General features: G+C 43.2%; 1 protein-coding gene across 1 annotated transcript; it reads left to right on the forward strand.

Annotated features, from left to right (window-relative positions):
* The first annotated feature begins 3,277 nt into the window (after positions 1-3,277).
* On the forward strand, positions 3,278-9,207 carry LOC311127246 (B-cell CLL/lymphoma 7 protein family member A-like). Its single transcript, XM_084159047.1, has 5 exons — positions 3,278-3,449; positions 4,693-4,777; positions 4,934-5,030; positions 7,565-7,714; positions 8,437-9,207. Exons 1-5 carry the CDS (start codon positions 3,358-3,360, stop codon positions 8,598-8,600), a joined length of 588 nt encoding a protein of 195 aa, XP_084015173.1. The 5' UTR covers positions 3,278-3,357; the 3' UTR covers positions 8,601-9,207.
* Positions 9,208-13,896: the final 4,689 nt, after the last annotated feature.

Consider the following 13,896-nt stretch of genomic DNA (forward strand, 5'->3'; position numbering starts at 1 on the left):
GTGGAGTGGTTGAAAAACGACTTTTATTGACTCCAACCTAAGTGTATGTAAACGTCCGACTTCAACTGTATATACAAAGAATATACAAAGGTCATTTGGGCTAGGGGGTACAATATCACATTACACAAGGACCTTAAGGGACATACACACATTTCTAATTCTAACAGTTTTTTTGTTTGCAGAGTATTTAAATGTCTTAAAATATAGTTCCATTTATTTTTGTAAGGTAAGAAAATGTGGTGTTTTGTTTGTAAATGTACCTTTGTGACTATGAAATTTGGACAAAAGAATAATGAAATGTATTATATAAAATTGTTCAACTTATTTCTATCATAGGTAAAGAATCCAAGCAGTACATCTCTCCATAATATATTTAAATAAATCTTAATATAGTGGGGTTGGCAGGATAATATTTATGAATAATAAAAATAAATACAACAATCCTTGATTTGAAGTGTATGTAAACTTCTGACTTCAAGTTTATGCACGCACCACTTTTCCGTTATTTATTTTTCAGAATTTTTTGAAAGACGTTATTTTTTTCATTTCACCAATTTTGACTATTTTGTGTATTACATTTACATTTTCGTCATTTAGCAGACACTCTTATCCAGAGCGACTTACAAATTGGTGCATTCACCTTATGATAGCCAGTGGGACAACCACTTTACAAATTTTTTAAAATTATTATTATTTTATTTTTTGGGGGGGTGGGGTAAGGGGGGGTAGAAGGATTACTTTATCCTATCCCAGGTATTCCTTAAAGAGGTGGGGTTTCAAGTGTCTCCGGAAGGTGGTGAGTGACTCCGCTGTCCTGGCGTCATGAGGGAGCTTGTTCCACCATTGGGGTGCCAGAGCAGCGAACAGTTTTGACTGGGCTGAGCGGGAACTGTGCTTCCGCAGAGGTAGGGGGGCCAGCAGGCCAGAGGTGGATGAACGCAATGCCCTCGTTTGGGTGTAGGGACTGATCAGAGCCTGAAGGTACGGAGGTGCCGTTCCCCTCACAGCTCCGTAGGCAAGCACCATGGTCTTGTAGCAGATGCAAGCTTCAACTGGAAGCCAGTGGAGTGTGCGGAGGAGCGGGGTGATGTGAGAGAACTTGGGAAGGTTGAACACCAGATGGGCTGCGGCGTTCTGGATGAGTTGTAGGGGTTTAATGGCACATGCAGGGAGCCCAGCCAACAGCGAGTTTCAGTAATCCAGACGGGAGATGACAAGTGCCTGGATTAGGACCTGTGCCGCTTCCTGTGTAAGGCAGGGTCGTACTCTGCGAATGTTGTAAAGCATGAACCTACAGGATCGGGTCACCGCCTTGATGTTAGCGGAGAACGACAGGGTGTTGTCCAGGGTCACGCCAAGGCTCTTTGCACTCTGGGAGGAGGACACAACGGAGTTGTCAACCGTGATGGCGAGATCATGGAACGGGCAGTCCTTCCCCGGGAGGAAGAGCAGCTCCGTCTTGCCGAGGTTCAGCTTGAGGTGGTGATCCGTCATCCACACTGATATGTCTGCCAGACATGCAGAGATGCGATTCGCCACCTGGTTATCAGAAGGGGGAAAGGAGAAGATTTATTGTGTGTTGTCTGCGTAGCAATGATAGGAGAGGCCATGTGAGGATATGACAGAGCCAAGTGACTTGGTGTATAGCGAGAATAGGAGAGGGCCTAGAACTGAGCCCTGGGGGACACCAGTGGTGAGAGCACGTGATGCGGAGACAGATTCTCGCCACGCCACCTGGTAGGAGCGACCTGTCAGGTAGGACGCAATCCAAGAGTGAGCCGCGCCAGAGATGCCCAACTCTGAGAGGGTGGAGAGGAGGATCTGATGGTTCACAGTATCAAAGGTGTATGTCCATTACATGAAATCCAAATAAAATCCATTTAAATTACAGGTTGTAATGCAACAAAATAGGAAAAACGCCAAGGAGGATGAATACTTTTGCAAGGCACTGTATGTGCTGTAGACCTGTAGTTGACAGGAGTGGTCAATTGCGAAATGATTACCTTATAAGGGAAGTAATAGGAACTTCAGCTGCGTGTTGTGTAATGTTAATGATAAAGATCATGAAGTGAGAAAAAATCATGTTTACTTCCTAGTAAACTTTCATGTTTTTCACTTCATGATCTTGATCTAATCTCTGACTTTATTCATTCATCCATAAAAAATATGGAAATCCTAGACATAAACAGACATATGACATAGAAAACAAAGTCAACATGAAATGAGCTTACGGAATAAAGGTCCCTATAACAGTCACAAGGCTGAAATCACATATTTTTCCTTTAATGCCCCATCTTGATCTCCAACCCAACCCTTTTTGGTAACCTTCAATTGTCTTCACATTGTTCTCACTCTTTTTTACTACTAACGTTATCTACTACTATTGCTTCTGTGAAAATTATAGGCACCTTTTTTTCAAAGGGGTGCTCATTGGGTCAAATAGACTGAGAATAAAATATTTTGTTGCTTATGTATCAAAAACGGTGAAACGGAAAGTCTGCAATAAAAACCAAGACACTCATTTGTGATCTATGCTACTTTTAACCATACTCTGATGAAGACATGGTTTTCGAAATGCGTAGGTGGTAATCTAATAAAAGCTTTCTAATTTAGATCACAAAAAGAGTGCCTTGGTTTTGTTACATGCTTTCAGTTTTACCTTTTCTTTTTGTTTTACATAACTAGGCTAAGCCACCATTTATTTTGTTCATAGTTGTATCTACCACTGTGTTGTCTTTTGGTCCATTATGGCAGTTGTCTTGTAATAAAAATGTATATGAAACATATTTTTCTCCAAAGGACAGAATTATGTAAAATTGTATTAACAATTTTGTAAAGGATGCCCCAAATAATTGTTGAGGTCTACAGGTCCCCTGTAGCTCAGTTGGTAGAGCATGGCGCTTGCAACGCCAGGGTTGTGGGTTCATTTCCCACTGGGGGCCAGTATGAAAATGTATGTACTCACTAACTGTAAGTCGCTCTGGATAAGAGCGTCTGCTAAAATGTAAATGTCTAGAACACTATATTGTGTGTGGTTGAAGTTTAGCCTAGTTTATTATGTAGCCTATGCATAGGAACATGTACATTTCGGCAAATACCTATATTGCTAAAACATGAGAGTTTAACTTTGTTGTTATACCAAGAGTATTTTTTCCGGCAAATAAGTTTTATGCATAGTTTTCCGCAGTTGAATTTGTGTTGCTTTGTGCTCCTGTGTGGATCACAGCGGGAAACAGGGCGACTCTCTGCAGCTGCGGCCTCTACTCGGCGCAGGCGCGCTGGCTCTGTACTGTGCGTTTGCATTGTGTCTGAACTGCCGGCGAGCTTTAAAAATATTCTAGCCTTCCAACCGCGGCAATGTCGGGCAGGTCGGTCCGAGCGGAGACCCGGAGCAGGGCGAAAGATGACATCAAGCGGGTTATGGCCGCGATTGAGAAAGTACGGAAATGGTAAGACAGAGGGAAAAAACACTCGTTGCCTAACATGAGGAAAAGCCTTGCTTGTTGGGGGCAGAGGGGAGGGGGGAGAGAACGAGCAAGAATGCAATTGAAAGACTGCTGATATTTTAAGGGAATTTAGGACAGATTGCCTTTCTCAGGTGCGCTAGGGCGCACTCGTGGTGTGCGCGACTACGTATATCTAATCACCTACAAACCAGATCCCTATGATTTTAGAGAATTTTCCACCAAGGTTTAATGTGGGTTGAACCCAGAAGCCATTTCGTTGCAGTCACATGAAGCCATTCCTTTCTCCTGGCGGCTGTAGTAGTGAAGAGGGAGAGCCGACTGTTTCAGAACGCCGACTCGACGCAAATCATTCAAAAACACACTTCTGGACTATAGGCTACGACTAGTGCGCTCTAGTCTGAGTACTTTTTAGACCGTCTGGAGTTTTAAATGAAGCGCTTTGAGTCGCCCTTTAGGTCGCAAAGAGATTGCGCGTGGGGGCTGGGAGAGGGAGTACTCATGTTTGACTGAAGACGCAATGAGTCAGTCTCAGGGTTTTACAAATATAACATTTTCAAAGTTTAGCAATACCACTGAATTTTTTTCCCTTTCAAAATATGTTAATTAATTGTTTTCTAGCAAGGCACCATTTATTTTCACCAGTGGGTTAGTTTGATTAGTTTACTTTATGAATTAAAATTGAGATTCTGCACTCGTGTCCCCATTATTAAGTAATTCTGCTAAAACATTTGAGAAATCACTGTTAAAAAGCAATAGGACCATATTGAAGGCTATTTGCAAATTACAATCAGGAAACCTTCAAGATGGAAAGAATTAAAACAAATTCTAATAGCCTACCAAAATTTGTTTTCGTGTTTATGTTTCAATTGTGATTTTCAATTGTAATAGGCCCACATTTGTATTGAATCTGCTAGTGCAGAAATTCAATTACTGTTTTATTATTATTATGCAAAAAGGCCTCATTGGTTTTAACTAGGAGGGATGGGAACCATTATGCTATTAATCAATCAATCAAATTGTATTTACTTTTATTACTATAGTCTGTGACTGTCTCCATGTTCTTGTTTCTGTCTGACTGACTGACTTTTTTCTTTGTGGTGTTTTGCGTGTACCACTGGTCCAGTTGATACCACTAAAGAAACATTGAATGGGAATTGAATTGAACCATTAAATTAATTCTAAACCTGTGTGTGTTTGTGTGTGTGTGTGTGTGTGTGTCTACAAGGGAGAAGAAATGGGTGACAGTTGGTGACACGTCCCTGAGGATCTTCAAGTGGGTTCCAGTGACTCAGCCCAAATCAGCAGATGATGTACGTAATCCCCCCCACACACGTCAGCTGCATTCAAGTTCAGTAGATTTGTTTTTTACAGGAATTCTCTAAGCACCTCTTCAAACTCCACAAACTCACATCACGTCACTGTGTTGTATGTAACCAGTATTTCTGCCGCCGTCTGTTATCTTGCAGAAGAATAAGAAGAAGAAAAAGGGGAAGGATGAGAAGTATGGGTCAGAATTGACCACACCAGAGAATAGCTCTTCTCCTGGGATGATGGACATGCATGGTGAGTAATGCTCATTTCAGAGTCCATAGCCACGATACTCTGGCGAACGGTCCATTATTACTAATCCTGGATGCTGATTGGTTAAAACCGCATTCCAGCCAGCGTCTATTCCACAAGTTACCACAGGCTAAAGCTATGACGTTGAAAGGCCTATTTACTCTGTTCCATCGCACTGCGCAATCCACTGTCTCATCATCCCAACCAGCCAATTTATAAACTTGATCTCCACTATAAAGATAATCTAGACATTATCTAACATTTCTTTTAGAGTAGCATTTGGTTTTCAACAGCGGAGATTTGTATAAACCTTGCTGTATGTATCCGAAATGTGCAACATTGTTTCAATATTGAAATTCAATCTCCAGCTGTCCCATAGTAATGAACGAGTCGGGACGAGACAGACAGACAGCTTTTCTCAGCCAGCATAATTTTTATGGATATGTACAAAGAAATATCAATAGAAAACAGGTCAAACAAAATGCAGCTACTTTGCAGTCTTTCCAGCTTAAGTTTGAAGTGATTGTGTTAGTTGTGTTGTTGGCTGAACAACAGTGTCCTGACGAGAGAGCACATTTTCTATGCCAGGCGATATCGTGCATCATTAGCTCATTGTTATGGATGTATCCAAATAAATGTCACTAGAAAGCAGCTTAAACAAATGCAAATGCAGCTACTTTGCTGTTATTCTGGCTGCACTGTTTGACATGACTGTAAGTTATCATTATTTGAATATGTTGGTAACCCGTTGTATAAAAGTGATAATGCCCTCGAAGCCAGTGTTTGGAGGATATATTGGCACAGTTTGCTAACAACACCCATGCCAATACAGTGCATTCGGAAAGTATTCAGACACTGACTTTTTCCACATTTTGTTATGTTACAGCCTTATTATAAAATTGAATTTAAAAAAAAAACATCCTCATTAATCTACACACAATACCCCATAATAACAAAGCGAAAACAGGTTTTTAGATTTTTTTGCAAATTTGTTAAAAATAAAAAACAGATACCTTATTCACATAAGTATTCAGACCCTTTGCTATGAGACTCGACATTGAACTCAGGTGCATCCTGTTTCCATTGATCATCCTTGAGATGTTTCTACAACTTGATGGGAGTCCACCTGTGCTAAATTCAATTGATTGGACATGCTTTGGAAGGGCACACACTTGTCTATATAAGGTCCCACAGTTGACAGTGCATGTCAGAGCAAAAACCAAGCCATGAGGTCGAAGGAATTGTCCGTAGAGCTCTGAGACAGGATTGTGTTGAGGCACAGATCTGGGGAAGGGTATCAAAAAATGCCTGCAGCATTAAAGGTCCCCAAGAACAGCGGTCTAAGGCACTGCATCATGAAAAACAAAACAAAAAGTTCTTAAATGGAATAAGTTTGGAACCACCAAGACTCTTCCTAGAGCTGGCCGCCCGGCCAAACTGAGCAATCGGGGGATAAGTGCCTTGGTCAGGGAGTTAACCAAGAACCCGATGGTCACTCTGGCAGAGCTCCGGAGTTCCTCTGTGGAGATGGGAGAACCTTCCAGAAGGACAACCATCTCTGCAGCACTCCACCAATCAGGCCTTTATGGTAGAGTGGCCAGACAGAAGCCACTCCTCAGTAAAAGGCACATGACAGCCCGCTTGGAGTTTGCCAAAAGGCACCTAAAGGACTCTCAGACCATGAGAAACAAGATTCTCTGATCTGATGAAACCAATATTGAACTCTTTGGCCTGAATGCCAAGCATCACGTCTGGAGGAAACCTGGCACCATCCCTATGGTGAAGCATGGTGGTGGCAGCATCATGCTGTGGGGATGTTTTTCAGCGGCAGGGACTGGGAGACTAGTCAGGATCGAGGGAAAGATGAACGGAGCAAAGTACAGAGAGGTCCTTGATGAAAACTTGCTCCAGAGCGCTCAGGACCTCAGACTGGGGCGAAGGTTCACCTTCTAACAGGACAACGACCCTAAGGACACAGCCAAGACAATGCAGGAGTGGCTTCGGGACAAGTCTCTGAATGTCCTTGATTGGCCCAGCCAGAGCCCTGACTTGAACCCGATCAAACATCTCTGGAGAGACCTGAAAATAGCTGTGCAGCGACACTCCCCATCCAACCTGACTGAATACTTTATGTAAATGTTATATTTTTTTGTTTGTTTTTGTGCAAATATTTCTAAAAACCAGTTTTTGCTTTGTCATTATGGGGTATTGTGTGTTGGTTGATGAGGGGAAAAAAACAATTGAATCCATTTTAGAATAAGGCTGTAACATAACAAAATATGGGAAAAGTCAAGGGGTCTGAATACTTTCCGAATGCACTGTATATCCTCCAAACACCGGCTTCTCGGACATTATCACTTAATTACAAACCTTGGTTGTTATCTAGTTGCGGCTGTATCTCACAATAAACCATGTGGCTCTGCCGCTTTGAACACTGTAGGACACTTAACACCCGGTGTGTGGGTCAGTGTATATGCCTGTGGACCCAGAAAGTTCAACCAAATTAAAACCCCTCTCTCGCTCCTTCTCTCTTTCAGACGACAACAGTAACCAGAGTTCCATCGCCGACTCCTCCCCTGTCAAACAGGAAACGAGCTGCAGCACTAGCCCCGCCCCCGAACCCACTGCCGTATCCCACGGCGACAGCAGTGAGGCCAAGAGCGACCAGAGCCCTGACAGCAAGAGGGGTGAGACATGCACACACACACACCCACCACCACGAACAGGGGGTATCACTGACAATTGCCCAGCCTGAAATCCCCTCCTTTTGTGGCCCTTTCCTTAGACACTTCTAATAGAACTGGATGGTTGAAGCTAATGGTAGGGTTTAGAAGAACAGTGTATATTCAATTGCTGTTTGGTTAGCTGGTTAGGCCTGAAGTTACAGGGCAGTACTCAGAGACTCATCACCCTGAGAGGGGGAGAGAGAAGGATATAGAGAGAGAGTTCAGCTGTGACCAGACCCTTGGTGCTTCAATTGCCAACCATCCATCTTCACCCCTACTAACAAGAGACCTCTCTCAGCCTGGTGCAAAATACAACTCTCGCTCTACCCCTCTCTCTTTCTCTCTACCCCTCTCCTCTCTCTAGTAGCCCTACATATAATACTCCTTCCCAGTTATGCCTTTGTAGCTGAACATGTGTAACTATTGCATATTACCACACAGAGGCATCAATGTGTTTAGAATTCCTTTCCAGTATCCCTTGACTTGAGTTGTTTGTAGTAAAAAAGGGGAAAACATGAATACTCAACAGTAGAATGTCTTGTAACAGAAACGATGCATGATTTATCTGGGCCCTTATTAATTGATGGTCAAACGCAGTCATTCAACAGTAACAGATCTGACAGGTTTACCAGGTGATTCATGTCATGTGTTAATGTGTGTGTGTGTCTGTGTTTGTGGTGCAGGGAAGAGCAACATGTCCACTGAGGGCTCAGAGAGAGGACAGAGGGACAAGAGAGACAGCAGACAGACGTCCTCAGGAGACAAGGACACCTCAGACAGCCGCAAAGCCACTCAGGTACTCTACTCTACGTTCTACTATACTGTATATTCTACTCTTTCTCCATGAAGAAGATGAGTGGCCTGAGGACCTCCTTGGAAACCAGATGATTAATTTAAGGGTTTTTATCCCATCCACATTTCTAAATGAATAGATGGACCGATAACTTCCTCAGCTGTAGTTGTGTTTGTATGATTTGTAGGCGGCAGGTAGCCTAGCGGTTAAGAGTGTTGGGACAGTGGGGCCTCCCGAGTGGTGCAGTGGTCTCTGTGCCACTAGAGATCCTGGTTCGAGTCCAGGCTCTGACGCAGCCGGCCATGACAGGGAGACCCATGGGCGGCGCACAATTGGCCCAGCGTCATCCAGGTTTGGGGAGGGTTTGGCCGGCAGGGATGTTCTTGTCCCATCGCGCACTAGCGACTCCTGTGGCGGGCCGGCGCAGTGCACACTGACACGGTCGCCAGGGTAACGATGTTTCGTCTGACACATTGTTGCGGGCTGGCTTCCGGGTTAAGCTGGCACTGTGTCAAGAAGCAGTGCGGCTCGGTTGGGTTGGGTTTCGGAGAACGCACGGCTCTCGACCTTCGCCTCTCCCGAGTCCGTACGGGAGTTGCAGCGATGGGACAAGACTGTAACTACCAATTGGATACCACGAAATTGGGGAGAAAAATGGGGTAAAATAAAATAACAAAAAACTATAATAAAATAAAAAAAGTGTTGGGACAGTAACCGAATCCCTGAGCCGACTAGGCCAAAAATCTGTCGGTGCCCTTGAGCAAAACACTTAACCCTAATTGCTCCTGTAAGTCGCTCTGGAAAAGAGCGTCTGCTAAATTACTAAAATGTCAAAAATGTATGTTAGCAGAGGCAAGCTGGTACAGCCTTGTTTTAGCTAAAACACCATTATCTGACTGCGTGTTTGTCTCTGGGCTGGCAGGAACAGGAGGAAGAGGTTCCTCCCAGTAAGAAGAGCAAGCAGGAGTCTCCATCTCAGGACTACGAGGAGAAATAGCCGCTGCATCCTTTCTTCTCTCTATCCTCTTCCTTCCCTCCCTCTCTTCCTCCCCCCGTAGCCCCTAACACTCCTCCGAGCAGAGGGAGAAAGGACTTTACCTCCCTTCACGAAGCCCTCCTCCTCTTCTTCCACTCTCTCTCACTCCCTCACTAATGCCACAAGTAGTTCTATGAACCAGCCAGTTATCCCCTCCATGGCCAGGGGTGGCGCTGTGAGCTCAGCTCATCCCAGAAGAGAAACACTGACCTGCACCTGTGACACAAACACACTGACAATATGGGACTTCACATTCTATGCTGGCACCCCACGCTAACGGAGTAGGATGAAGTTGCCCCTAGACACTGATCTAAGGTTAGTTTCTATGTTTTCCCCCCTGATGGTTAAAATTAGGATACAAAGGAAGGTAAACTGATCCTAGATATGTACAGTGAGGGGAAAAAAGTATTTGATCCGCTGCTGATTTTGTATGTTTGCCCACTGACAAAGAAATGATCAGTCTATAATTTTAATGGTAGGTTTATTTGAACAGTGAGAGACAGAATAACAACAACAAAAATCCAGAAAAACGCATGTCAAAAATGTTATAAATTGATTTGCATTTTAGTGAGGGAAATAAGTATTTGACCCCCTCTCAATCAGAAAGATTTCTGGCTCCCAGGTGTCTTTTATACAGGTAACGAGCTGAGATTAGGAGCACACTCTTAAAGGGAGTGCTCCTAATCTCAGCTTGTTACCTGTATAAAAGACACCTGTCCACAGAAGCAATTAATCAATCAGATTCCAAACTCTTCACCATGGCCAAGACCAAAGAGCTCTCCAAGGATGTCAGGGACAAGATTGTAGACCTACACAAGGCTGGAATGGGCTACAAGACCACCGCCAAGCAGCTTGGTGAGAAGGTGACTTTTTTTTTTTTTTTTTTTCATTTTAGCAGACGCTCTTATCCAGAGCGATTTACAGGAGCAATTAGGGTTAAGTGCCTTGCTCAAGGGCACATCGACAGATTTTTCACTCGGGGATTAGAACCAGCGACCTTTCGGTTACTGGCACAACGCTCTTAACCACTAAGCTACCTGCCGGAATCAGCCCAGAACTACACGGGAGGATCTTGTCAATGATCTCAAGGCAGCTGGGACCATAGTCACCAAGAAAACAATTGGTAACACACTACGCCGTGAAGGACTGAAATCCTGCAGCGCCCGCAAGGTCCCCCTGCTCAAGAAAGCACATATACAGGCCCGTCTGAAGTTTGCCAATGAACATCTGAATGATTCAGAGGAGAACTGGGTGAAAGTGTTGTGGTCAGATGAGACCAAAATGGAGCTCTTTGGCATCAACTCAACTCGTCATGTTTGGAGGAGGAGGAATGCTGCCTATGACTCCAAGAACACCATCCCCACCGTCAAACATGGAGGTGGAAACATTATGCTTTGGGGGTGTTTTTCTGCTAAGGGGACAGGACAACTTCACTGCATCAAAGGGACGATGGACGGGGCCATGTACCGTCAAATCTTGGGTGAGAACCTCCTTCCCTCAGCCAGGGCATTCAAAATGGGTCGTGGATGTGTATTCCAGCATGACAATGATCCAAAACACACGGCCAAGGCAACAAAGGAGTGTCTCAAGAAGAAGCACATTAAGGTCCTGGAGTGGCCTAGCCAGTCTCCAGACCTTAATCCCATAGAAAATCTGTGGAGGGAGCTGAAGGTTCAAGTTGCCAAACGTCAGCCTCGAAACCTTAATGACTTGGAGAAGATCTGCAAAGAGGAGTGGGACAAAATCCCTCCTGAGATGTGTGCAAACCTGGTGGCCAACTACAAGAAACGTCTGACCTCTGTGATTGCCAACAAGGGTTTTGCCACCAAGTACTAAGTAATGTTTTGCAGAGGGATCAAATACTTATTTCCCTCATTAAAATGCAAATCAATTTATAAAAATTTTTACATGCGTTTTTCTGGATTTCTTTGTTGTTATTCTGTCTCTCACTGTTCAAATAAACCTACCATTAAAATTATAGACTGATCATTTCTTTGTCAGTGGGCAAACGTACAAAATCAGCAGGGGATCAAATACTTTTTTCCCTCACTGTAGCTCTGCATCTTCTAACACAGGAGCCACGTGAAACCTCCCTTTAACTCACCGTTGGTTGTTCCGGTGTTTGTTTAGGACAGTTTCCGGTTGTTTATTTTAGTTTTGGGGTTGTTGTTTAGCTCAGGAGGGTCAATGCACTGTTAAGGTATAATGTGACAAAACACCACACAATGGTTTTACTGCTGCTGTGCTGGGTGTGGATTTCTTATTTTATTTTTATTTAACTTGTTTTGTTTTCTAGAGGAAGAACAACAGTGGTTCTGGTCACGTACATTTTTTCCTGTAGTTGCGAGGACTGGCTTGTAGCGTAGGTAGGTTTTATCTGAGGGTGTGCTTTGGTTATTATGGTATAACGTACTTGGTAGGTCAAACTGTTTTTAAATACTTTTTTTTTGTACCATGTTTTTATTTACCTTATGGTTTTAACATTGAGCTGACACTAATGATTTTATTCAACATTTACATTTACATAAACCGTTTCAGTTTCATATTGGTTACAGTTACAAAGATACAAAACCGCATACAGTAGATGCAACTACTGAAATATTTCTGCAAACCTCTGAAAGCAGAATTGACTTTGAGAGTCAGCAGCTTCCGACTAGCCTGGGTGTCAGTCTGTTTCTTTACCCAGCTCCTTTCCTGTCAAAAGGCATGATAACTACAAAAGAGTTGAGGAGTTAGCCAGAAACATGTTGGTATCCAGGCTAAATTCCAAACAATTACAGTTTTTATATGATGTCCTTCAGTTACAGTCTTCATTCTCATCTCTGTAGTTTAAATGTACTACTACGGTGTATCACCTTTATAACCTCCCCTCAGCTCCCAGCGGTGTCCAGTCAGTCTTGTAGATCAAACTGGCTCAGATTCTCATTCAAGGTGCTCAGATCTTCATTCAAGGTGCTCTCTGTGGGTTGCAACCTAACTTCAGGATAGAGGAAGGAACGCATATTCACACAAATCTGTCAACTCTAAATAATCAACCTCAAACCTGTTTATGTATGTTTTGATTCAGGTGAGTTGATCAATCAATAATTATTTCCCCGGAAACCAATGAGTTCAGATGGCAGATGATGTAGAGCATTAGCCTGTCTGACCCATTTGTTTATCAGTGGATACACACATCAGTTCAATAGAGAGAAATGAAATGAAATTTCAGTGGAGAAAGAGGATGGCTTAGCATATACCTCATTCCCAGTCCAGCAGAGCTGGTACTAGTGATGCTATGTAATTGACATGAACAGTTAGAAGAGCAGTATGTGCAACACTCAGTTTTAGATATATCTTTATTATGTTTTAGCTTTCACCTGATTATGATTGAGCCGGTTAATGCTTCTAGTTTAACGCATAAACTGTGTATAAAGAGCTGTGAAAACATGTCAGATGTTTGTTTTCTTGGGACCATATTGTTTGAGTTTATAATGATCTTGTACAGGTTGATGGTTTGACTTATTTATTCCATCGCTAGTGCTCGGATTTGATCATGTCCAATGGTTTTGTTTTATTAATAAAAACCCCCCCAAAAAACGTTTTACCCAGTGTGTTTTCTGTTGCCCATTGATTTCAGACGTATTACCTCAAGTACTAGACTAAACAACTCTTCAACATAGTCAGGTAAGTTTCTGTATTTTTCTTTCTGTTTGAATTACACTACCGGTCAAAAGTTGTAGAACAGCTACTCATACAAGGGTTTTTATTTTTACAATTTTCTACATTGTAAAATAATAGTGAAGACATAAACTATGAAATAACACATGGAATCATGTAGTAACCAAAAAAAGTGATTCTTCAAATAGCCACCCTTTGCACACCCTTGGCATTCTCTCAACCAGCTTCACCTGGAATGCTTTTCCATCAGTCTTGAAGGAGTTCCCACTTATGCTGAGCACTTGTTGGCTGCATTTCCTTCACGCTGCGGTCCGACTCATCCCAAACCATCTCAATTTGGTTGAGGTCAGGGGATTGTGGAGGCCAGGTCATCTAATGCAGCACTCCATCACTCTCCTTCTTGGTAAAATACACAGCCTGGAGGTGTGTTGGGTCATTGTCCTGTTGAAAAACAAACGATAGTCCCACTAAGCCCAAACCAGATGGGATGGCGTATCGCTGCAGAATGCTGTGGTAGCCATGCTGGTTAAGTGTGAATTCTAAATAAATCACAGACGGCGTCACCAGCGAAGCACCCGCACACCATAACAGCTCCTCCTCCATGCTTTACGGTGGGAAATAAACATGCAGAGATCATCCGTTCACCCACACCAC

This window comes from Coregonus lavaretus (assembly GCF_964263955.1).
Source record: "Coregonus lavaretus genome assembly, chromosome: 4".
Taxonomy (NCBI): domain Eukaryota; kingdom Metazoa; phylum Chordata; class Actinopteri; order Salmoniformes; family Salmonidae; genus Coregonus; species Coregonus lavaretus.

Bases quoted from the DNA above. Each gene is read 5' to 3' on its own strand.
- LOC311127246 (XM_084159047.1), top strand. From the start codon at position 3,358: ATGTCGGGCAGGTCGGTCCGAGCGGAGACCCGGAGCAGGGCGAAAGAT. The intron at 3,450-4,692 runs GTAAGACAGAGG...TGTGTCTACAAG, and splicing joins ATTGAGAAAGTACGGAAATG to GGAGAAGAAATGGGTGACAG. The intron at 5,031-7,564 runs GTGAGTAATGCT...TCTCTCTTTCAG, and splicing joins TGGGATGATGGACATGCATG to ACGACAACAGTAACCAGAGT.